At 40.4% G+C, this 25,486-nt stretch overlaps 1 protein-coding gene across 10 annotated transcripts in view; it reads right to left on the bottom strand.

Annotated features, from left to right (window-relative positions):
- Nucleotides 1–25,486, bottom strand: part of LOC125448188 (sodium channel protein type 8 subunit alpha-like) — a 326,376-nt gene that overhangs the window by 142,756 nt on the left and 158,134 nt on the right. For 7 of the 10 annotated variants that reach the window (XM_059643402.1, XM_059643399.1, XM_059643398.1 and 4 more), the window contains 2 exons: nt 21,327–21,455; nt 8,458–8,549 (listed from right to left, as the gene is read on the bottom strand). In XM_059643402.1, coding sequence (XP_059499385.1) covers nt 8,458–8,549; nt 21,327–21,455 — 221 coding nt within the window. Of the gene's footprint in view, nt 1–8,457; nt 8,550–8,651; nt 8,744–21,326; nt 21,456–25,486 lie in introns of all 10 variants that reach the window. The other 3 variants (XM_059643404.1, XM_059643401.1, XM_059643397.1) reach the window with 1 other exon arrangement.

Raw genomic sequence — 25,486 nt, forward strand, 5'->3', positions numbered from 1 at the left:
AATGGCAATATATTTCCAAGTCAGGATGGTGAATGGCTTGGAGGGGGACTTGAAGGTGGTGATAATTCCATGTATTTGCTGCCCTTGTCCTTCTAGATAGAAGGGTCATGGGTTTGGAAGGTGCTGTACAAGAAGCCTTGGTGAGTTGCTGCAGTGTATCTTGTAGATGGTGCACACTCCTGCTACTGAACATTGGTAGTGGAGGGAATAAATGTTGAAGGTGGTAAAATGTGGTGCCAATCAAGTGGCTGCTTTGTCCCGGATGCTGTCAAACAATATTATAGCTGCATCCAACTAAGCAAGTGGGGAAAATTCCATCACACTTCTGACTTATGTCTTGGCAATGGTGGTCAGGCTTTGGGGAGTCAGAAGGGATGTTACCCACTGCAGGATTCTTAGACTGTGACCTGCTCTTGTCGCCACTGCATTTATAAGGCTAGTCCAGTTGAGTTTCTGGTCAATGGTAACCCCATAATGTTGATAGTGGATGTTTCAGTGATGCTGTTGCTATTGAATATCAAGGAGCATTGGGTGTATTCTCTGTTTTTGTGATGGTCATTGCTTGGCATTTGTGTGACATGAGTGTTACTTGCGCCTTTTCATCCTCAAACCTTGACACATTTGTATATTGACTACTTCAGTATCTGAGTTGAGAATGGTACTAAACATTGTGTAATTATGTTGGAGGGAAGTCCACTCTGTAACTAGTCCAATATAGCAGCAACAATATGATAACCTTTATAAAATTGATAATAGACTAGCCCAAAGGTGGAACAGGTCATTGATTTCCACCCCCCAACCCCACTTTTGGCAATATATTCCTATGATTTTTGATCATTTCCCCTGTTATAGTCTTATGCCTTTCCCATCTGATAGCTTTTTAATAAGTTCTTTTTTTAAGTTCAAAAGACTCCATTTTATTTCACACTGTCATTTTATTTCAGAAACATTGATTTTTCTTTGATGGTTCAAGTGTGCACAGAATTTCTTGCAAGTTCTCAGCTGAACATTTGAACATGTTGTGTTCAAAGTCAATCCATCATCCTTTTCCAGCAATTATCCTTTGTCCTTCTTTGCCAGAGAGAAGTTTTATTCTAATGACCCTGCCTGCTGCTTGCTCCAACTTTTTGAGTTCCTATTATCTCACATTCTTTCATTTTTTCCCCAGTGCTCCAAACTGTTTACCATTTGTGGAGTTTTAGACAGACAGACCTAACATTAACTGGCAAATAAAAAATACACTACTATCCAACTTTCTGGTTGGGACAACATGGTGACACCAGAACTGTCAAGCATCCCTCTATAAACATTGCTATGCCTTAAAATGAATGCACAAAGTACCCCAGTTTACCCGACTTTTATGGTTCATGGAAAGCATAGACTAGGTTTCAGTACCGACCAAGAACAATTATTTATTACAAGTAATTAGACTCTAGTTACAGGTGAACAATTATTAACTGTTGGTATCTAATACTACAAAGTAAAACTCTAATTCTCTTATAAACTCCTCCTTACTGACACAGAAAGGGGAAATGGATTATGGACAGAGGTAAACTGGCAGGCGGTTCAGTGTTTCTATTCACGTATCATAAGTCATACAGCATGGAAACAGATCCTTTGGTCTCACCAGACCATGCTGACCATTTTCCCAAACTAAACTAGTCCCACCTGCCTGCACGTGACCAATACCCCTCAAAACATTTTTTATTCATGTATTATCTAAATGTCTTTTAATTGTTGTAACTGTACCTGCATCCACCACTTTCTCCGACAGTTCATTCCACACGCAAACCATTCTGCGTAAAAAACTTGTCTCACATCCTTTTTAAATCTCACCTTAAAAATAAGCCCCCTAATTTTGAACTACCCCACCCTAGGGAAAAGACCCTTGTTATTCACCTTATTTGTGCTCCTCATGATTTAATAAACCTCTATAAAGTCACTCCTCAACCTCCTACACTCCAGTAAAAAAAGTATGACCCTTTCTAGTCTATTTTTAGATCTCAAACCTATGCCTATCAATCCTTGCCTCTCCAAATGCATGTAAATCCTATCTTTCAGAATCATCTCCAACAACATACCCACCACTGATGTCAGACTGTCTGGCTATAGTTTCTAGGCTTTACCTTGCAGCCTTTCTTAAATGACACAAAATTAGCCACCCTCCAGTCCTCCAGTACTTCACCCATGCTTGTTGATGATACAACTATTCCGCTAGGGGCCCTGCAATTTCCTCCCTAAATTCCCACAACATCCTGGCATACACTTGATCAGGACCTCCAGCATTTCCTTTTCTGTATTGTGAACCGTTTTCAAAACATCAATATTTATTTTCTTGAGTTCTATAGCCTCCAATTCTTTTCAACAGTAAAAACAAACACAAAATATTCATTTAATCTCTCTCCCATCTCCTAATGTTCAACACAAAGATGACCCCGCTAATCTTTAAGGGGCCCTACTCTCTCTCTAGTTGCTCTCTTGCTTTTACTGTATTTGTAGAATCTTTCTGGACTATCCTTAACCTTGTCTGCCAAGGCTATCTCATATCCCCTCTTTGCCTTCCTAATTTCCTTCTTAAGAATGCCCCTACACCCTTTATACTCTTTATGAGATTCAGTTGATCCCCACTGTTGATGTCTAATATATGACTCTTTTTTATTCTTGTACGGAAACTCAATATTTTTATATATCCATTGTTCCTGATCTTACCAGCCTTGCCTTTCACTCCGACAGGAACATAATGCCTTTGAACTCTCATTATCACGCTTTTGAAAGCCTCCTGTTGTCAGTCATCCCTTTACCTGCAAACAGTCTACTCCAATCAGCGTTTGAAAGTTCTTGTTTTGTACCCTCAAAATTTGCCTTACTCCAACTAAGAACTTTAACTTTTATGGAAGACTTATCCTTTTCCATAATTACTTTAAAACTAATAAATTAGGATCACTCATCCTGAAGTGTTCCCCTACAAATACTTTAGTCACTTGGCCTGCCATATTTCCCACAGAGATTCAAGTTTTGCTCCTTCTCCAGTAGGAACATTTACATAATACAACATTATCGTAAACACCTCTAACAAATTCTTCACCATCCAAACCTTTAACACTATGGAAGTCCTAGTCAATGTTTGGAAAATTAAAATCCCCCACCGTTACAACCTTATTATTCTGACATGTATTTGAGATCTCTCTACGTATTTGCTTCTCAATTACCCTCTGACTATTGGGGGGCACAATCCTATCAAGGTGGTCATCCCTTTCTTGTTTTTAATTTCAACCTATACATTTTCACTAAATGATTCTCAAAAATATCCTCTTCAATTACAGTAGTAATGTTTTCCTTAATCAAAACTGCCACTCCCCTTCCTCTCTTTCTATCCTTCCTATAACATCTACAACTCGGAACATTGAGCTGCCAGTCTTATCTTTCCCTCAGCCAAGTCTCTGTAATAGCTATAAAGTCCCAGTCCCATGTTATCCTACGTGCCCTGAGTTCATCAGCTTTACCTATGAAGCCTCTTGCAATGGAATAAATGCATTTTAAATCTTCAGAGTTACAATGTTCTCTGACTTGCTCTTGTCTGTCTTTTCTAATTAACTTGTTCTTTTCTGTTTCATAACCATCCTCATCTTTTTTTTTTATTTTCACTGTTACTTAGGAAAGCCCCACCCCATCTCTAAAAGTTTACAGGCTCCTGAAATAGAATTAGTAAATCTCCCCGCCTGGATATTAGTGTCTTTCCAGTACTGGTGAAACCAAACTTCATGAAAAGGTCTTTTCTATCCCAGAACAGATCCCAGTGATGCAAGAAACTGAACCCTTACACATCGCACCACCTCTTTAGCCATTGATTTATCTCCCCTATCCTTTTATTCACTCCCTCTAATAGAATGCTACTTTTGATGCCTTTTTTTAACTTTCTATCTAATCTCTTAAATTCTCTCTGCAAAGCCTTAACCCTTCCCTAACTATGTCATTCCTAGTGATATGTACACTAACTTCTGTCTTCTCACTCCCCCCTGTGATAATAAGCTTCAAACATTTTGAGATATCCTTAACCCTGCCACCAGGAATGCAACATACTATCCAAGATTCTTGCTGACTGCTGCAGAATCTCCCCATCTGTGCCCCTGACAGGAGAGTATCCTATGGCGATTACTCTTTTAAACCTTAACAAACTCAGTTTAACGTAAGATTCAGTCTTAGTGACCAAAATCTGATTGCCACTTCTATTCATTTGAGAGTGGGATAGCCTCAGGAGACTTCTGCGTTACCTTATTACCTTTCTGAGTAGTCAACTACCTATCTGACTGATCCTGCTGTGTAATCACTTCTGTAATCACAAGTCATTACACTCAGTGTCTCTTGTATGGCCTCAGCAACCTGAAGCCTAAAAAGAAACTCGCAACAGCACCTTACATAAAAATAAATGACCTTTCCTTACTGACAGATTTATATTAAGCATCCAAAAAGTAGGAAAAGTATGTAAGCATATAAATATTAAAAAGAAATCAAACACTTAGCTGAACAAAACATAAAAACACCTTCTCAAATAATCTAATATTCAACTTTCAATCTCTGGACAAAAAACCTCTCTCCAAAGCCATCTACTTGTAGGCATCTCCATAAGCAACATCTATAAGCAATCTCTCTTTCTTCACTTTTTTTGCATAATCTTTTTTTGTCAAATTTTAAAAAAAGCAAATCACTCTGCGGATCAAAACTCAACAAATAAAAACTCTGCTAAAAGTTGCTCAGATTATGATTCTTACACTGGTCAAACATTGCTTTATAGTTATCTTCCTCTGGATGTTTCAACTAGTTTGCAAGAGACATCAGGTCACTGGTTCACTTATCAAGTAGGAGTCCATCTTACAAAAATTGCTGAAGGAAAGATGAACTGACTTTCTTATGGGCTTTGACTGCAGAGAACAGGGAGAAGCTCATGTGCTGGTGTAGCTCATCCCGGGGTATTTTAGCAGCGGGTCAGGTTCCTCCAACTCTGCATCTGATTGGGGGTGGGGGGGGGAGGTAATGCACAGTAGCTCGCCTCTTGCGCCTGGAATGTCTTGAAAGAAATTCAGTCTCTTCTTCAGGCAGAAAAGGCATCGAGGTGACAACATCCACCATGTCCATCTCGGATTCCGAATTATCTTCATGCTTGATGGAGAGGGTAAGCTCACGGGTTCCAAAACGGGCAGAAAGGCTGTCAAGGAGCTGGGCATGTGTTACTCCCTCACCATTTGCAAGTTTGCAGCTTTCATATGGTCCACAGGCTTGTTCAGGACTGTTGTACCCACCTGAACATTATACATCACTGGACCCAACCTCATATCAACCATGCCTGGTACCCATGCAGGGCTATTCATGTGGTTCCTACACCGAATTTTGTCTCCATACATAAACTGCCTCTCTCGCATAGTATAGTCTTTTGTTCAGCATCGAGGTTCCTGATGCCGTTTCACCATCTCCCCCAGGTCTGGGAAAATCAAATTTAACCTGGTGCGGAGTCCTTTCCCATTCACAACTCTGCTGGAGCTATCCCTGTAGTTGTACAAGGAGTGGTCCTATAAACAATTGGGAACCAGGACAGTCTGGTATCTAGTGAAGCTGTAGGCTGTTTCTCTAAGCCTGCCTTCAAAGTTTTGACTGCTCTTTCTACAAGGCCATTGATGATGGGTGGTATGGAGCTGCCCTAATATGTCGAATGCCGTTAAACTTTAGGAAATACTCAAATTCCCTGCTGGCAAACGATGGTCCAATATCTGTGACCATTTAGCCATTTATTCTAATTCATTCTGATTTGGATGTTGCTAAGCAATTCAACTGTTCCAAATCAGATGCAGGCGGACATTCCAGGGTGTGCACTCTCCTGGATGCATGAGAGTCCACTTACCCAATATAGGTCTCGTGGGATTGTTTTGTCCACATACCAGGCCCTGATCCTGAAGAAAGTTTGAACTGCTTGGCCAAAGGTTGGCTTTGTTTTGGGGTTTTGCTGTGGACTGACCTAAAGTCCCTCTACTCAGGATATGTCCTGAGTGAGGCTTTCAGTCCAGTGGTGTTCCCCAAGCTCATTTGGAATGGCAAGCGTACTCACTTCCATTGGAAACCCTGTAACTCATATGTTCCACTTGATGCATTTTCCAATGATAAAGCCAGTTAGAGTGCCTGTTTGAAGTCAAGTTGGATTTCAGTTAGTAGGTGCTTTTGCATGGCTACATCATTAACGCACTCTTGTCGCCACTGATATAACTCCACAGAGGCCAGTATCCCATCACCAGGTCATCCCTTTATTTACACATGGACAGACCTTGACACTGATCCAGCTCCCTTGGAGCCAGCTCACTGAGTGAACAGAACCTCTGACACGCCTATTCTTTTCTGTCAGCCAGGGCTCCCTGATTGGGGCAAATTAACAGCCCCAATCAGAGAACTCATATTCTATGAGGTCCACCTGGCTGACCTCATTACAATCACGACAGAGGGTGGCTATAGTCCCTTGATCAGGCACTAAATGTCTTTGATAAAGGCTGACCTGCCCAAAACCTACTTCTAATGAAGGCAGGAAGGTGATGTGATTTGGGGATGGTCAGCATCCACTGAACCAGGTATCCATCTCACTGCCTCTCCCCATCCAAGCTCAACATCTCCTGAAGAGGATTCCACCCATAGTTCCATGAATATAGGAGTTTGCTGGTTCAATTGTCAAATTTTCATTTAAAAAAAAGCTTTGCGTCCATAAAATTCCTAATAGCCATGACTGAGAGAGGGTTTGTCAATAATGCAATCACCAAAAGGTCAATACTTCTGTCACAAAAGCTCAGTGTTAAAAATAATATCAAATTGAGATCACTTTCTGTACGATTCGATCATTATTCCCATTGGCAAATTGCAGAAAAATATAACCCAAGTGTGGCAGAGGCAGAATAGAGTTGAGCAAAGTGCAAAGAATCCTTGAAATAAGGGAGCAAAAGTACAAATTGATGGGGAATGACACAAGCAGGTTAGATTAACATCACATGTGCATCTCTTAAATGCCAAGGCTGAATCAATAATATAATTACATGAAAATGTGAAATACTAATTCATATCAAAACGTTTTGGGTCAACAATAATCAAAAATGCAGGTAAAAGTCAAAGTAAGTTTGAGTTATCTTACCAGATTTAAAAATAGAAGCATTAATATTGAAAATCATTATCTGCCAGGCAGGTGAATGTAGTTTCATAAGAAAACAAGAACGGTATCACGTGCAGACTTGTTTAAGATATATTTGAGAATCCATCATCATTGGCAATACAGGAACTTATCAGTTAGTGATCATCAGGCTAATGTTGAGAAGGAACTATCAAGAAAGCACTCACAGTGCAAGGAAATCCTAGGAAAGGTTAGTCTTCACCAGCAACATTTTAATTTTCAGTGCTGATAGAAGGCTGCTTATTGCACTGCAAGCCTTAAATCAACTGTGCAAGTGCCACCTCTGATCATACATAGATGCAAGGTGTTTTAATTTATGTGGAGAGTGAGCAACAACATAATTATTATAGTCTCCTAAGCTCAAATTCTTAGTGCTATAACTAAGATATGGGCTAGAATCCCATCCTCAGATGACCGTGCAATTTCAATGTCCTGCAACGTTCTACCCTCTATTCAAAGGTGCAGCCTGGGTGAAGAAACAGGAGGGCTGTTTGACTGAAAGATAACAACCTCCTCAGCAGGTTTTCTACCTCAGAGCATACTTTCAGCAGATTGCCCAGCACACCGGTGAAAGTAGCTGTGAAGGAGATGCATAACAGTCAACTGTCAAAACTTTCACCAGAGTCCATGATCCAGGAAAACACACAAAGAAAGAAAATGAGAACACAGTGACATTCAAACAGCTGGCTCTTTACAGCAGCAAATCTTTATTTCAAGCAGCTGTGTTTTTCTTTATGTCCTCCCCTCCTCCCCCAAGGCACTGAATCAATGTTGGGATACATTTCCCTTGAGCACCACGTACCCCATGGCACCATGCTCAACTGACTATTTTTTCATATGTAAACCCATACTACAAACCTCAAATCAGCATGAAAAGGAGCTATGTTGGATGGAAGGAGCCAAATTCTAAACTTGCCTAAACAGCAAGGGTATGAGTCCACTGGATAGTGATCAGGATGCTTGAGGCCTAGTTGTTTTATTCTCCCCATTCTCAGCCCAAAGTATTCAAGCCAAATGTAACACTTACATTTTTGGGAATAGCTCAGATCTTTTCTAATGAGCCATTCATGCACATCTCCAGTGAAATCAAACAATGTCTACCAATTGACTGAATTCAAAGCATTGGTCAGAATGCAAACATCTTAACACAACGCAGTGCAAAGCAAGTGAGCTGATGAGTTTCTCATGCAATATCAATATGCTGAAAGATTTTTGTACTGCAAACAAGAAAAGTCAGCCTTCGTGTTTAAACGGGCTCTCACCTGGAATGACTGAGATAGTTTTCAAAGCTCGGAGAACTCTGAATGTTCTCAATGCTGACACATTGCCAAGGTCCACAAACTCTGTCACATATCTGCAATGAGGGAGGTCACACACAAACACAATGACAAGACACAAAACAACTAGAGGTACACAGGGCCTACTCAACACCTAACACCGATCACAGACTTCTTACCTGGGATAACAGAAATAGTTTTCAAAGCTCTCAATACTCTGAAAGTGCGAAGAGCTGAAACATTGCCTAGGTTTACAAATTCTGTTACATACCTGCAGAATTAAATCACAGTTATTTATGGTTATATTTTAACCCTTTGAGGACCATGGCTACATTTTGCACCAAAGCAATGTTCAGCAAATCATTTAAAAAACATTAAAAATTGCGTCTTTCATTGTGTGCATGCTTTGTTCATTCTGTTTTCATGAGTTCACAGGCCTGTGATGACTTATTTATAAGTTTTTTTTAATGATAATGTGCAAATGAATCACTTTGGAGGTGATATGCTTTCTCACCCCACTATGTATTTTAGGAGAACTTCAATCCTTTTTCCACAAAGAAAACAGTTTGGAACCTACACTTTCTTTTGAGGAAAATCCTGACTGCAGGCTAGTCTTTAACCAGAACTCCTAGATCCCTTTTGAGCAATATCCTTGCAGTCCGTAATATGAGTAACGCTTTGGACCCAGACAGGAGCAGTCATTTTCTTGCTGTCACAGTCTCAAAGCTTGCATATCAATAGTACTTCTGAGTTTTTCAGCTCAAAAAACTTGCCTAAACTTGGATAAAGATTACTAGTATCCATGATTCTAAGGAGTTAACTAATATCTTCCTTCTTTCCCCTGGATTGAGAATGAATCCAGGCTCAGGAACACAATGTAAGTCCTTGTATCATCTTTGTTCTTCATCCTTGTACCATTTCCAATTTCCGTGTGTATTTTTATCTGCACGGGGCAAGAAATTACCTGCAGCAATAACAGACATATGCTTTACATAGCAGACAAAGGAACATCATATCTGGCAATATAGTAAAAGAGACCAAAACTGAATGCAATATATTGAATGTGGTCTCAATGCCCTACACAGTGGGTATGTGCTTATCCACAGACTGTCCAAATTGCTAGCACACAACATGACAATGATGTCAGTGGTTGTTTCAAATATCAAGTACAAGTTTTCCTTCCGATTTTTAATACTATTCTCTTGATGATAAAAATAGCCTTATTACTTTTAAATACAAATGGGAATTATCAGTGAACTTCACCGTATTCAATGACATTTATTTCTATCCTCAATATCGCTGTAAATGTCTTTCTCATGAAGGGCTCATTGCCTTCCCACATTTTAGTCTGATCGACAAACATATATATTCTACTTACAATTAATTCATCAGATTGATAAAAGCTCAAGTTCCAACATCAGCCCTTGGAAGACTCCAGTGGACATTTCAACCACTGCTACCCATCTTGGGAACCATCATCAATTTCCATGAGCCATTGCAATGACAGATTTTCATTTTAGCCATCAAATGCCCATTATGTAGGACATTTAAAGTTCTTTCCCGCAATAAGACATATGAAATTGAGTACATTGTCCTTATTTGCAGTTTGTAGTTCCTTACCAAATGCAGTAAATTCATTCAGCCTGTCCCTATAGACTCAACTGTTCTATACAACAAACTCAATATCAGCCTCCTGTCTATACCACATTGGTTAATTGCTTTTAAGTCCAGCTAAGAGGATGACAGAAGATATCCTTGATCATACATTTTCGCATTTAGGATTCAACTACCAAAGGCCTAAAAGCCAACATTTGATTTCAACATTCAAGCCAGATTTTAACTCGGTCAATTAGGTGACAGTAAGGAATGCAGATGCTGGAAGCCAGAGTCAATAAATATGGAGCTGGAAAAGCACAGCAGGTCAGACAGCATCTAGGAAGCAGGAAAGTTAAACCCTATTCTCGTCAAGTTAAATCAGGTCTTTGCACACAGTGATCAAGTCGATTTTAGTTTCTGGCGTTGTTACATCTCGAGTTTGGGTAAATTAGATTTTCATTGGGATCTCTGACAGTTTCCAAGGCTTGTGTAATTATGCCAACTGCTGAAAATGCAGCCAGGAGCACAAGTAGGTCATTCAGCCCCTCGAGCCCATTCCACCATTTCATACAGTCGTGGTTGATCTCATCTCAGCCTCAATGCCACTTTCCTGCCCGCTCACCATAACCCTCGAACCCACCTATTAATTAAAAATCTGTTTATCTCCTCCTTAAGATTTACCTCACTGTCCCAGCATCCACTGCACTCTGGAGTAGGGAATTCCAAAAATTCACAACACTTTGAGAGAAGTAATTTCTCCTCATTTCTAGTTTAAATCTACTATACCTTATCCTAAAACTATTACCTCGCGTTCTAGACTGTCCTCCATGATGAAACATCCTCATTAAATCTACTTTGTCAATCCCCTTTAGCATCTTATATGCTTCCATTAGATCTCCTCTCAATCTTCTAAACTCCAGAAAGTATAGGTCTAAACTGTTCAACCTCTCTTTATAAAAGAAAACCTTAGCTCTGGAATCAACTTAACGAACCTTCTCTAAATTGTCTCCAATTCAATTACATCCTTCCTCAAGTGAGGTGACCAAAACTGTCCACAATACTCCAATGTCTTGACATTTCTCGTTGTTGATCACAAATGTTTTCTTTTTACAGCCAAAGCTCGTACCATTCGCCCAAAAGTGTTGCGTAAACATCAAGCAGCTCCTGTCAAGACACTCAATTTCAAAACACTGGCCGTTATCAATCTTCAATTCGTGAATGAGTTCAGAGACTTAGACTTTGTACTAATCCAAAACCTGGTCAACTTTCTGTACATGCTGCTCCTGTTCCAGCTTGAGCATACTACTAGCACATCACCACTATGCCAACTATCGATCTGGGGAATCATAACCATTGCTGTCCAAGGTGGATCAGCAGCTGCTGAGAACAAGAAAGCATTTTCACAATTTCCCTCGAACAGAATGCTGGCAAAACCAAACCCAATATCATGGTTCTGGGAGAAACTCGTGAAAATGGTGATCATACAAGAGCAAGCTTGACGAAAGAAGTATCTTCCACTGCTGCTACTGAGCAAGAAAATGCAATTATTGCCTTGTCCACTAATACATGTCTTGGATTTTACAGCCAAGCATTATTCCTCACTGGTCCAATGCTCATGAGACACGTTATATAAGTTACATTATTTTAAAGGCCTATGTTGCATGTCCTTTATCTTAAGCAATCCCCTTTCACAATCCTAAGAAATCGTAGCTCATATTTCATCATTCCAATCATGTGACTTGATGCAATTCACTAGCTGAACTTTTTTTTTCATTCACTCATGGGATGTGGGCATCACTGACTGGGCCAGCATTTATTGCCCATCCCTAGTTGGCCTTGAGAAGGTGGTGGTGAACTGCCTTCTTGGATCACTGTAATCCATGTGCTGTAGATGGACCCCTAATGCCATTAGGGAATTCCAGAATTTTGACTCAGCGACATTGAAGGAATAGCGGTATATTTCCAAGTCAGGATGGTGAGTGGCTTGGAGGGGAACTTGCAGGGGGTAGCATTCCCATGTATCTGCTGCCCTTATTCTTCTAGATGGAAGTGGCCGTGAGTTTGACAAGATGTTGCACAGGAGGCTGCTGAGTAAAGTAAGGGCCCATGGTGTTCGAGGCAAGGTACTAGCATGAATTGAAGATCGGCTGTCTGACAGAAAGCAGAGAGTGGGGATAAAAGGGTCCTTCTCGGGATGGCAGTTGGTGATTGGTGATGGTCCACAAGGGTCAGTGTTGGGACCACACCTTTTCATTTCATACATTAATGATTTGGATGAAGGAACTGAGGGCAGTTTGCAAATGATACAACGATAGATGGAGGGACAGGCAGTATCGAGGAGGTGGAGAGGCTGCAGAAGGACTTACACGGGTCAGGAGAGTGGGCAAAGAAGTGGCAGATAGAATACAACGTGGGAAAGTGTGAGGTCATGGACATTTTCTAAATGGGGAGAAAATTCAGAAATCTGAAGTGCAAAGGGACTTTAGGAGTCCTAGTCCAGGATTCTCTTAAGGTTAACTTGCAGGTTGAGGCAGTAGTTAGGAAGGCAAATACAATATTGACATTTATTTAGAGAGGACTCGAATATAAAAGCAGGGATGTACTTCAGATGTTTTATAAGGCTCTGGTCAGACCACATTTCGAGAAGTGTGAGCAATTTTGGGCTCCATACCTCATGAAGGATGTACTGGCCCTGCAGCAGGCCCAGAGGAGGTTCACGAGAATAATCCCACAAATGAAAAGTTTAAAATATAATGAACATTTGAAGACTCTGGGTCTATACTTGGAGGAAGTTAGAAGGATGAGGAGGGATCTAATTGAAACTTACAGGATAATGAATGGCCTGGACATGTGGATATTGGAAATCTGTTTCCATTAGCAGGAGAGACTAGGACCCAAGGACACATCTTTAGAGTCACATGAAGGCCCTTTAGAACAGATATGAGGAGAAACTTCTTCAGCAGAGAGTGGTGAATCTTTGGAATTCACTGCCACAGAAGGCTGTGGAGGCCAGGTCATTCAGTACATTTAAAGCGGAGGTAGACAGGTTCTGGATTGTGAAGAGGATCAACAGTCATGGGGAAAAAGCAGGAGAATGGGTTTGAGAAACTTATCAGCTATGATTGGAGGGCATTGCAGACTCAACGGGCTGAATGGCCGAATTTCTGCTCCTGTGTCTTATGGTTTGGAAGGTGCAAACTCTTTGCAGTGCATTACAACAAAACACCTCATCCAGTCTCAATGAGAAACACAAGTCGAGCTCATTTCACTCTCTGTCCTGCTGTTAGTCTCAGAAGGTGGGGTGCAGCAAACAGTTGTGATGTAGCTCAGTGTCTTGCAAGTAATAAAATGGTCTCGTGAAAACTACTGGTACAAATCAGCTGTTTGGACAGGACTCCCCTATATTTAGTCTAGGATGGTCACTGCGGGCAACAAATCATTCTCCAAATTCCTATACAAATAACTGAACAGGAATGTATATCCAACTCTTTCTATTATAAAGGAGCAGGAGATTTCCTCTGCTCTTGCAACTAACTCATAAAAATGTTGCTAAAGACATAAGTGCACTCTTACACACGATCTGTTTCTCTTCCTTATCAAAGGCTGCTGTTTCTTGCAAGTGACAAGTTACCGGTTGTGTATTCCAACATGACTGTGAAGTCCAACTGCAATCCTACATAGCTTTCCATTGTACAGACAAGAACGAATTGTCTAATTTTGCTGCGACTACACAGTCTTTCTTGCTTGCCTTTTGTGCTTTGCTTCCCTACGTCTTTGTTGTTCAAATGAAAACAATGTCATTACCAGACATCACTCCCCAGGTAGCTCTCTCTTGGGCACTTTTACTCTGAGTCTGTGGCGAACACCCAACATTTCCTGAGCATCAAGGAGTTTTCAAACCCCAATCTTGGCCTACCTCACAGCCTGTGTACAAGTTGAAGCTCTGAAAACATAACCACCTTATTCTTACATCAAACAGCATTTTGAAAGTGTCTTTAACTCATTCCTCATTTACTCTGTGGACAACTCCTCAGGACTGTGGCAGTATGTTGTAAAAGTTGCTCCTTGCTGTACTGATGATGTTATCTTCCAAAGTTTCAACAAGCATTTCCTAATCCACCAAATATCATGATGGGTACTAGATTTGCAACTGGGTAAAATCAGTGCCACACCAGAACCTGTCTGCAATTTTAAGCTGAGGTTTCCACAATCAAGTTTCCATGGCTTCTGTGATAACAAAGTGTGGAGCTGGATGACCACCTAGAAAAAGAAAAAAAACTGCTGTGTTCATCCAGCTCTACACCTTGTTATCTCGGATTCTCCAGCATCTGCAGTTCCCAGTATCTCTCTCCATGGCTTCCGTGCTGCTTTCCCAGATGACCATTCAAGGGCTGTTTGAAATAATTCATTGGCCTAATCCTCCTTTCTTTTTGCTTTATCTTGGGCCTATCTAGTAATTGATGGTAAAGGATACATCACTGTTCTGTATCTACGGAATAGGTATTTTCTTTATTCATTCATTAATGGGATGAGGGTATCACTGACCAGGCAGCATTTATTACCCATCCCTAATTGCTCAGGGGGCAGTTAGGAGTCAACCATATTGCTGTGGGTCTGGAGTCACTTGTAGGCTAGACCTGGTAAGGATGGCGGTTTCCTTCCCTCAAGGACATTAGTGAACCAGATGGGTTTTTCCTGACAACTGACAATGAATTCACGGTCATCACTAGATTCTTAATTCCAGATATTTATTGAATTCAAATTCCACCATCTGCCGATTCAAACCCAGGTCCCCAGAGCATTACCTAGGTCTCTGGATTTACAGTCCAGCAATAATACCACTAGGCCATTGCCTCCCTTTATATAACAAGAAGGTTTATTGCATAATAGCAGTAAGTGCAACTACATTTGTTCAGGCATAGATACTTGGATCTTATGGAGCTGGTGCAAATATATCTGATCTCTTCAAGAACTAAAATAGAACACTTCATCTCCACCCTCAGACTGTGTTACCAGTAGAATGAGAGAAGCTAATCTAACATGAACATTAACCCCTCAGAACTATTACCTGTACAACATTTCCCTATAAGTTGCTGTCCCTTATAATTAACCCATAACACTAATCATGTATATAAATATAGCTAACCTATAACATTAATCATATATACAACTCTACTACATTTACCACTGCGTCATCTTCACCCAAGGCCTCTGGCTTCACAATTGCAATAGATCAGGATGTCGCACATTTTTGTCCAAATGAATCTCTTCAGCCTTGAAAGAATGGTAGACCTGCTGCTTGAGGACTGTTGACACCAGTCATGATCTGTGGATCATTTATCTCTCGGATACTCTTCAGGGGGCATTGTTCTCTGCAGATGATCACCTTCTCAGGAGGGCATACCCTTAATCTCCAGAATTCCCTTGGCAGAGGAGCTCTTCCCTGTTATCTCATGTAGTTATCCCATATTATCATTTGGGGACCTTGAATTTCATGAACATCCATCATGGAAGTTGGCTGCTCTATTGAAACAAGTACTTTCATGTTGTATCCTGGATTGGTAGGCCAGGCAATTGTTTTCAAATTGGAAGAGGTAGTCTCTTTTTTGCAGTATCCTGGATGTTTAGACAAGACAGTTGCCTCTTCTTCACTAGTGCCTTAAATCTGTTGATGCCAGTCTGATTGTGATGAGGTAGGTTGCAGCTTATCTGCCTCAATTTGTAGATCACATTTTTATTGCCAGTATTTGCTTCTCTGCCCGTTTTGCTGAGTGTCTATTTTTGCTCGACCCTTGGCAATGGTGTAAGTGTTTTCCTGACTGCCAATCTTTTATAATTGCAGATTGCACAACAAGACACGAGAGCTTCAATCTTTTCTGAAATCTCTGGCCACCACACAACTTACTGTTGATACACTTGGGAATGCACAAGTGCTCCCCCCATTACCCTGACATTGTATATTCTTTTTGATGCACCTTCCCAAAGGGAAGCTGGAATGGCTAGTCTTTTGTCATACATTCATAGATCATACAAAATCTTGATGTGCTCTCACTTAAAGTATGTGCTTTCAGCTAATGTGCTGGATTTCTGGTCTGGTCATCCTTCAACACAACACTAACACGTGGTAGCAGAGACTGTTGGACACTCTTCACTCCTTGGCAAATTTGGTTGTACCTCTCAGCTTGATGGCCATCATTTCTTCTCAGCTACATGAAACATTCCTCCCATGCTGTTGTAAGTAATCTCAAGAGATTCTCTCGACTGTTTGGATGCTGTCACGAATCTAGGAATCGCAAAGAAATTTTCTACTGGTTGCCACTTGACGAGTTTTTTTAAAATTTATTCACACACAAGGTAAGGGCACATAGGCTAGGCAACATTTACTGCCCAGAGGGCAGTTAAGAGTCAACCACATTGCTGTGGGTCTGGAGTCACATGTCAGCCAGACCAGGTAAGGATGGCAGTTTCCTTCCCAAAAGGACATTAGTGAAGCAGATGGGTTTTTCCCAACAATCGACAATGGATTCACAGTCATCATTAGATTCTTAATTCCAGATTTTTATTGAATTCAAATTCCATCATCTGCCATGGTGGGATCTCAGGTCATTACCTAGCTCTGTGGATTAACATCCAGTGATGATGCCACTAGGTCATCAGCTCCCCTAGTTAGTCAACAAGAGCTTGTTTCTGGATCAATTCCTCTCCAGGAGGTCATCAAACTCCTCTGCTAAGTAAGTTGAAATTGTGCCATGTGCACATGTTCAGAAGTGAAGCTGAAGTCAGTTGACGGAGAACAATGCACATCTTTTCAATTCATGTATATTGTGTTGTACTGTAGCCTCTGGCACTCCTATACTCTTAACAGTTATTCCACCTGCTCTACATAGTTTCATTGCTGTAGTTGATGCTTTTGCTTCTTTAGCCATGCTGACTGGTCTGACAGGATAGTGACTTCAGGACTGGTATTAAATTTGAGTTGGATATCCACTGACATAAACAAGTTCTATGCAACCTGAATCATTGAGAGTACTAATTACCCCTATAAATGCCTTAAGTATTTTTACTTAAGGAGAGATAGCGGGAACTGCCGATGCTGGAGAATCTGAGATAACAAGGTGTAGAGCTGGATGAACACGGCAGACCAAGCAGCATCAGAGAAGCCGGAAAGCTGATGTTCCGGGTCTGGACCCTTCTTCAGAAATTTTCTTAAGGACCTTGCTTTATCACATTATAAGTATTTGCACGTGTATCCTCCACCCTTCCCATGACTTTGTAGCATTTCTTCTGTACAGAGTGTTTGATTTTGAGGCAATGCTGTATCAGAAAAATGGTCACCTCCATGAAATCCAATTTTATATTTTGTTTAGTCTTTCTCTGACTTTGAATCTGCTTGGAAGTATTTCATAATTGTTCCATTTCTTCTCAATGTGGTGATTAGCCTTAATACTATAAAGACATTTTCAACCTGTATGAAAGAAGACAGAGGGTGGTAGTTGATGGGAAATGTTCATCCTGGAGACCAGGTACTAGTGGTGTACCGCAAGGGTCGGTGTTGGGTCCACTGCTGTTTGTCATTTTTATAAATGACCTGGATGATAGCGTGGAAGGATGGTGCGGCCGCACTTGGAGTATTGCATACAGTTCTGGTCACCGCATTATAAGAAGGATGTGGAAGCTTTGGAAAGGGTGCACAGGAGATTTACTAGGATGTTGCCTGGTATGGAGGGAAGGTCTTAGAGGAAAGGCTGAGGGACTTGAGGCTGTTTTCATTAGAGAGAAGAAGGTTGAGAGGTGACTTAATTGAGACATATAAAATAATCAGAGGGTTAGATAGGGTGGATAGGGAGAGCCTTTTTCCTAGGATGGTGACGGCGAGCACGAGGGGGCATAGCTTTAAATTGAGGGGTGAAAGATATCGGACAGATGTCAAAGGTAGTTTCTTTACTCAGAGAGTAGAAAGGGAATGGAACGCTTTGCCTGCAACGGTAGTAGATTCGCCAACTTTAGGTACATTTAAGTCGTCATTGGATGAGCATATGGACGTACATGGAATAGTGTAGGTTAGATGGGCTTGAGATCGGTATGACAGGTCGGCACAACATCGAGGGCCAAAGGGCCTGTACTGTGCTGTAATGATCTATGTTCTGTATCATTTCAATTGCTTGAAATCTGTTGCTCTCTAAGCTTATATTCATAATGCTGTTTTGAATTGAACTGCAGAACCTGCTAGACTCTGTACCATAAAAATGTTGCAAAAGTTCCTTTATTTGCTAGTCTTTTTAACTCTGTACTTCTGTAAAACTGTATTAAATTCTTGAATAAAGCTGTAACTTGTATTACTGGTTGTTCAGTCACAATTTGCTTGCTTTAAAGCTTTTTAAAATCTGCTCTTTTGTAATACTGTATCCTGCTACTGCTTCTTGAGTTTTGCCATCTTTTTATTAATCAAAATGGTGGCTTCTCATTTCTTCTAGGGTTTTCCTGCATTCTGCAGCCAAACATCCCACTTCCTGCCTGTCAGAGTCTGAATCCAAGCTTCTACCTCTATGCAAACTTTTAAATGAAGTTCTCCAGCTGCAGCCTTTTAAAATCTTCATTCCAAAATTATGACTTAATTATTGCTTAGTACCAGTCATGTTAAATCTTTAATTTTTCTTAATTTTCTTCTTCTGCTGGACTCTTTCACAAGATTTCCTTCAATTTGCTCGATTTCAGCTTAAATCAATTCTGAGACCTTCCTGACTCTGTAGCCATAGTCTAAATTTAGTTTCTGGTCCTTTCACTGTTCCTTGAAACTGCACCTCACGAAGTTTAATGGCAAAGGCATCAATGCTTGATGCAAGTGATGAGAACTCTCTTTTACATTCCTTTGCCTTCTCTTTCCAGTCTGTGTACCATTTTTTATAAAATTGTTCCCCCTTCCCTTAGGAGTCTCTAACTTTACCTCTTAGAGCGTTCCTCGCTCCTTACAGAGTCATCTTTGTGAAGACCTCTGTATTTTGTAAGTGAGGTTGGATTTCCTTTCTTTTCTTTGTCTATACCTTGCCCCAGCACTTCTTACCAATCTCTGAATGGAATTTTGCTTTTCAAGTGGAGGATTGGCCTTTTTGTTGCTTCCCTACGTGTCTTTCTATGTAGGTAATTGTGTTTCAGTTGCTAACTTACTCTTAAGAGTGGCAATGCTCTTAATGTGATAAATTCGCATGCTTGAAATTTTAATCTTTTCTCTGGATTTTTAGAATTTCTTTGCATCGTGATGGGGTCAGATATGGTAGCTCCTGCACTGTGTGGTATCTGCCACCTCTGATTAGTATGTGCTTCTGAGTAAGGGTTGTTGTAAATAATTCACTACCACCGATCCTTTTAGTTTGTTTTGTCTTGAGCTAGTGATTAGTAGTAGAGGATACAAAAACATAGAATGCTTACAGAAGAGGCACAACTCTCAGATAACAAGAGTTGGCTCATGCAGGATAGCAATAGGCACAACAATATTTGGTTAGATATAATTACCTGGACCCAGGGGAGCTGATACAAATACATCTGCTCCTTCCAAGAGCTGGAATAGAATTCCTTGTCTCAACTCACAGCCACTGTGATATCAGTAGAGTGGGCACTGTCAATGTAACATTATATATACAACAACTTCCACGATTGCAATCAGGAGCCAGACTGTATTTATTTTTGGTCTCCTTGTGGACCAAGTGGAGCAGAGGTATCCCTCTAAGCTCCAGAAAAGCCGGGCTTTTCCCTGTTCCATACATCTGTCCTCCAATCATCTCTTCCAACCACTTAACTTGGCTACAATGTCAAATCATTTCTTGCAAACTAATTTGCTGTTGTCATATAGTATGCCAGTCTGTTGTAACATGCTACAACAAGATACGTTGCAGTTCCATTTTATGTTAAATTTGTTTTTTCTCAATACTATTTTAATATTCTCTAGCACAGAAAGGAGTTGAAAGTTTCAAAATATTCTTTACAAATAAGATTGAGTGACCCCAAAAAGCAGTGTTGATGTTTGCACTTCAAACCATCAGCCAAACTTTGTCACGTTTTTCCATTCAGTCTGCTGTTTTTGGCACCTCACCTGCATTTGCTAGTTGCTACATCTGTAAGACTGTGACGTGCTACCTGCGGGTTTACACCCACTGATAAGATTCTCCAGTGATGTATTTGCCTGTTCGTCAGCACAGTGCCCTTTCTGACAGCAGTATCAAGAGGCTGACAGATGAGTCAGGAGTCAGAAACTGGACAGTTCTTGAACTAAACAAAGCCTATGCAATGCAAGATGATGCAACAACTTGACATTGCCTCAAAAGAGATGTCACACTTTCAATTATTCTGCTACTTGCTCCCTGATAAACACTGGCTGTGTTCTAAGTGAGCTTTTCTTTGTGAACTAGAGTATCATCCTTGTGGAGAAAGGACATGTTAAAGATGCTGCATGGTGCAATATTCCAGATTAGCACTCAAAGGGTTAATAATTGTGGTCATTCTTTTCACTTAAGCACTGCTTAGACAATTATCTGTGCAATGTCAGATGCTTGAACAAGGCGTGTCAACAATTCATTTTCTGTTTTGAAAGGTATTTAGCAATCTGAATAAAAGTGATTCAAGTACATCAATTTGCTGAGCCAGACGAATACAACTAAAAAGGAACAGAAACATCAAGAGATAAATAACAACAAATTATATTACATGTTTCTTGTTGAAATCATGGATTGGCAAATGCCTGTATTAATGTCAGCATCACCACACCTTGTTGGTTAAACAGGTCAGGTTGCTAAACACCTTTCATTATTTGCATTAAACATTGTAACCTTTACATCTTCATGATCTCCTCTAGGCCTCCAAGTCGCAATCAATGCAATAGAAATCCTGCTGGGTAAAATTAGATCCATATAACATAGAGCTAGCATCAGTGCTAGTACAAGTCTGATCTGAAATCTTGCAGGCATCGGAACTGCCATTTCAGCAAACTTTGTATCAGTCAACTCATCATCAGCTCCAATCCTTAAACTGGAGGTACAGCAAACTTTGAAACTTACACTGACTTAAACATTTGGAGGTTTGGTAATGTTACTGAAAGCAATTGGTTTATTATAAATTTGAATAAATTATCTTTATTGAATGTTAAATGAAGATGACAACATTTCATGCAGGTTCAAACATCAAAATTTTACTTTTGTGTCTGTCATTCAATTATAAATATGCTCTGAATCATAAACTATATAATCTAGAGATGAAAAATTACTTACGCCATCATTATTACACTGAAATCCAACCAATTCCATGGATCACGTAGAAATGTAAAGCTATCTATGCAGAATCCTCTTGCAATCATTTTTACAAGAGATTCAAATGTATAAATGCCGGTAAATGTGTACCTGTGAATGAAGAAACAAAACCATGTTTATTCACAAAGGATAATGAATGCATGGATCAGACTGCCCAGTGAGATAGCAAACCCAGATAGTATCAGCAAATTGAAAAGAAAAGTGGATAGCACGTTTCCTTCAAGTAAAAGAACAATTAAGGAATAGTGTTTTTCAATATTGCTGTAAAAAGACATGTTTTGTTAAAGCACTCTGTACTCTTCAGGACAATTCACAAGAAATACTAATGTGAAGGGAAAACAACATTGATACTGGATGTGAGGAGAGTGCTAATTGGTTGGCAGATGGACTCTGATTGGTGGAGGCACTGCCATGGAGAAGTATTAGTTACATGAAGACTGATTGTTAACTGCCTGACTTGCCAAATATGTGTTTTTATTTAAGCTTTGAGGCTGGCCACATGCCCTCTTACAGTATAAATTCCTTTACTAACGGAAACACTGAGAATATCAGCCATACCAGTCATCAACCAGATCTTTGCTGTTTTAGGTTGGGTTCTATTAAAGAAGTACTTTGAAACGAATTTGAAAATAAAATGAACAGTACTACAATGAAGCATGAAAATATGCAACGGACATCTTCTAAAGCACTGTCCTTCATGTCTGGAGTTTTTCAGCAGATTTTAATCAAACTACAGCTGAGGCCAAGGGCAGGAAGAGGTCTGCTGACTACAATGTAGAAGTTAACACCATTTCCAAATGAATAGACAATTAAAACAAATTCAAAGTCTTGACACTGTCACTGGACATCATGATCTCTAATGGCAGTAACTACTCCCTGTCCTACTCCAGCAGGAACTGCAGCATCCTAAGAAGCTTAAGGCACATTATTTTGATATCCTTCTCTGCTTGCTCTCTACCAGTTCTGGGGTAGTCTCCAAAAATTCTGATTGCTCTCCAGTGTGAATGGCTATTCTTCATAAATAAACTAGATGAGATACATCTTCAGACTATTTTACCATAAGTTGGCATGACAAGGGACATGCCCATGTTAATACAAACGCATACATATTCCAGCAGAGATCGCCAAATATTGTTCAGGGATGGGAACATTGGTCAATTTTTTACCCCCTTCCAAGTCAAGGCATCCATAGTGCCCCATCAGTCTGGCTAAGATCAACTAATTCAGTGTGAGAATCTCGGGAGTAGTAAAGAAAATACCAGAGTTCCTTTTAGAAGGTTTATTAGCACAGCACCTGGAAAATAGTGACAAGATTGGACAAGAGTGAGCATGAATTTACAAAAGGGAAATCATGTTGACAAATCTACTGGAATTTTGTTTTGAGGATGTAACTGGTAGAGTTGATAAGGGGGAAATCAATTATGTGGTTTACTTGAATTTTCAGAAGGCATTTGGTAAGGTCCATCATAGAAAAACTGAAGCAAAATTAAAGCATATGGGATAGAGGGTAGTGTACTGACATGGATAGAGAATAGTTGGCAGACAGAAAACCAAGAAAGAACAAACAGATCATTTATCGAAAGGCAGTCGAGAGGAGTACAATGTTGATAAGTGTGAGTTCATCCATCTTGGTAGGAATAACGGCAAAATGGACTATGTTTTAAATGGTAAAAAATTGCAGCACGCTGCTGTGCAGAGGGACTTGGGTGTCCTTGTGCATGAATCGCTAAAAGTAGGATTGCAGGAGCAGCAGGTAATTAAAAAGGCAAATGGAATTTTGTCTGCCATTGCTAGAGGGATAGAGTTTAAAAACAGGGGGGCTATGCCGCAGTTGGTGAGGCCACACCTGGAGTACTGTGTGCAGTTTTGGTCTCCTTACTTGAGAAGAGATATACTAGCACTGGAGGGGGTGCAGAGAAGATTCACTCAGTTGATTTCAGAGCTGAGAGGGTTGGATTATGAGGAGAGATTGAGTAGACTGGGATTATACTCATTGGAATTCAGAAGAATGAGGGGAGATCTTATAGAAACATATAAGATTATGAAGGAAATAGATAAGGTGGAGGCAAGGAAACTAGAACTAGGGGGCATCACCTCAAAATAAAGGGAAGCAGATGTAGGACCGAGGTCAGGAGGAACTTCTTCACCCAAAGGGTTGTGAATCTGTGAAATTCCCTGTCCAGTGAAGCGGTTGAAGCTACCTCGCTGAATGTTTTTAAGGCAAGGCTAGATAAATTTTTGAACAGTAAAGGAATTAAAGGTTATGGTGTGTGGGCGGATAAGTGAAGCTGAGTCTCAAAAAGATCAGCCATGATCTTATTAAATGGCAGGGCAGGCTTGAGGGGCCAGATGGCCTACTCCTGCTCCTAGTTCTTCTGTTCAGTCAGAGACTAATAGGGTACTGCTGTGTGGGGGAGTGAACTAAGTAAGATGTAGAGATGCTTCAGTGTGATTTGGACAAATTAAGCAGTTGGGCAAATACATGGCAGATGCAGTATAATGTGGATGAATGTGAAGTTATCCACTTTGCGAGCAAGACCTGAAAGGCAGATTATTATCTGATTGGGCAAAGGACAGGTGTAGTTAGACCTGATGGCCCTTGTAGACCAGTAAGCATTGGAGATACAGCAGGGAAATGGTCTGTTGGCCTTCATAGTGAGAGGATTCGAGTTCAGGAGCAGGGATGTCTTGCTGCAATTGTACAGGGCCTTGGTGAGACCTCACTTGGAGTACTGTGGGAAGTTTTGGTCTCCTTATCTGAGAGAAGATGTTCTGGTGATGGAGGAAGTGCAGCGAAGGTTTACCAGACAGATTTCTGGGATGGCAGGGCTGATGTTTTAAGAGGAGACTGGATCAGTTAAGTCTATATTCACTGGAGTTTAGAAGAATGAGGGGGAATCTCATAGAAACCTGTAAAATTCTAACAGAATCAGACAGGGCAGATATAGGAAGGATGTTCTGAGGGCATGCAGCAAAGGTTTACCAGACTGATTTCAGGGATGGCAGGAGTAACGTATGAAGAGAGATTGAATCAGTTAGGACTATATTCACTAAAATTTGGAAAAATGAAGGGAAAGTCTATAACATTCTAACAGGAGTAGACAGGGTAAATACAGGAAGGATGTTCCTGATGACCATGGAGTCCACCACCACGGGTCACAGTGTAAGGAAATGGGGTCGGCCAATTAGGACTGAGATGAGGAGAAATGTCTTCACCCAGAGAGAATTCTCTGTCACAGAGCATAGTTGAAGCCAAACACTTAATGTTTTCAACAAGGAGTTAGATTTAGCTCTTAGAACTAAAGGGATCAAAGGACAATGGGAAGAAAGTGGGAACAGGGGACTCAGCTGGATGATCACAGCCACAATCCTACTGAATGGTAGAGCAGACTCAAATGGCTGAAAGGCCTATGCTCTTATTTTCTAATCTGCTACTGGTCTTATCTGCATGGTTCAGTTCAGAACCAGGTGGTACTTTCTGCTTTCAGGTCATGAGAGAAGTGGTCACTATATTTTGAAGATAAATACCAAATATTTCTCTAACAGTTTTAAACAAACTGAGTGTTAGGAGGAAAAGAAGCATGGTCACTCACACGGCTTCTCACACATGGGTAATGTGTTTCGTTTGTAATCTCCGAGAATGGTTCCATCAAAACTGATAGTCTATGTCCTCAAAAATTAATCCCTCGTTACTATAATGGCCAACAAAGCTGTCCAGGTTTCAAGAAACCCCGAATTTCTACTTAAAGGATTTGTGAAACTTTGCATTGCAAAAGTTACTGCAACTCCGTGTTGCCAGTGTGTGACTGTTGAGAAATGGTTACACACAGTAATTTAGAAAGCCCAGTTCATAAATCATGCTTCAGAATAGAGTTCGAAGAACTAGGCTGAGTGATAATTTGCTCAAATACATGAGTGCAAATGTCCACATTTTCAGGATTAATGGGATTTTAAGGCTTATTTTAAGTAATTCAATTCACTCTTTACCAGATTTTCTTAATAGTTTGTAATACTTTAGTCAGATTTGTTCTCCATGACAGGTCACTGTTAACTACTATATAAACAGTTCCTGCTCAACAACAGTGTCAGACTACAGGATTCAAACTGAGGAAAGCAGACAT

The sequence above is a fragment of the Stegostoma tigrinum genome, chromosome X (genome assembly GCF_030684315.1).
Source record: "Stegostoma tigrinum isolate sSteTig4 chromosome X, sSteTig4.hap1, whole genome shotgun sequence".
Lineage (NCBI taxonomy): Eukaryota > Metazoa > Chordata > Chondrichthyes > Orectolobiformes > Stegostomatidae > Stegostoma > Stegostoma tigrinum.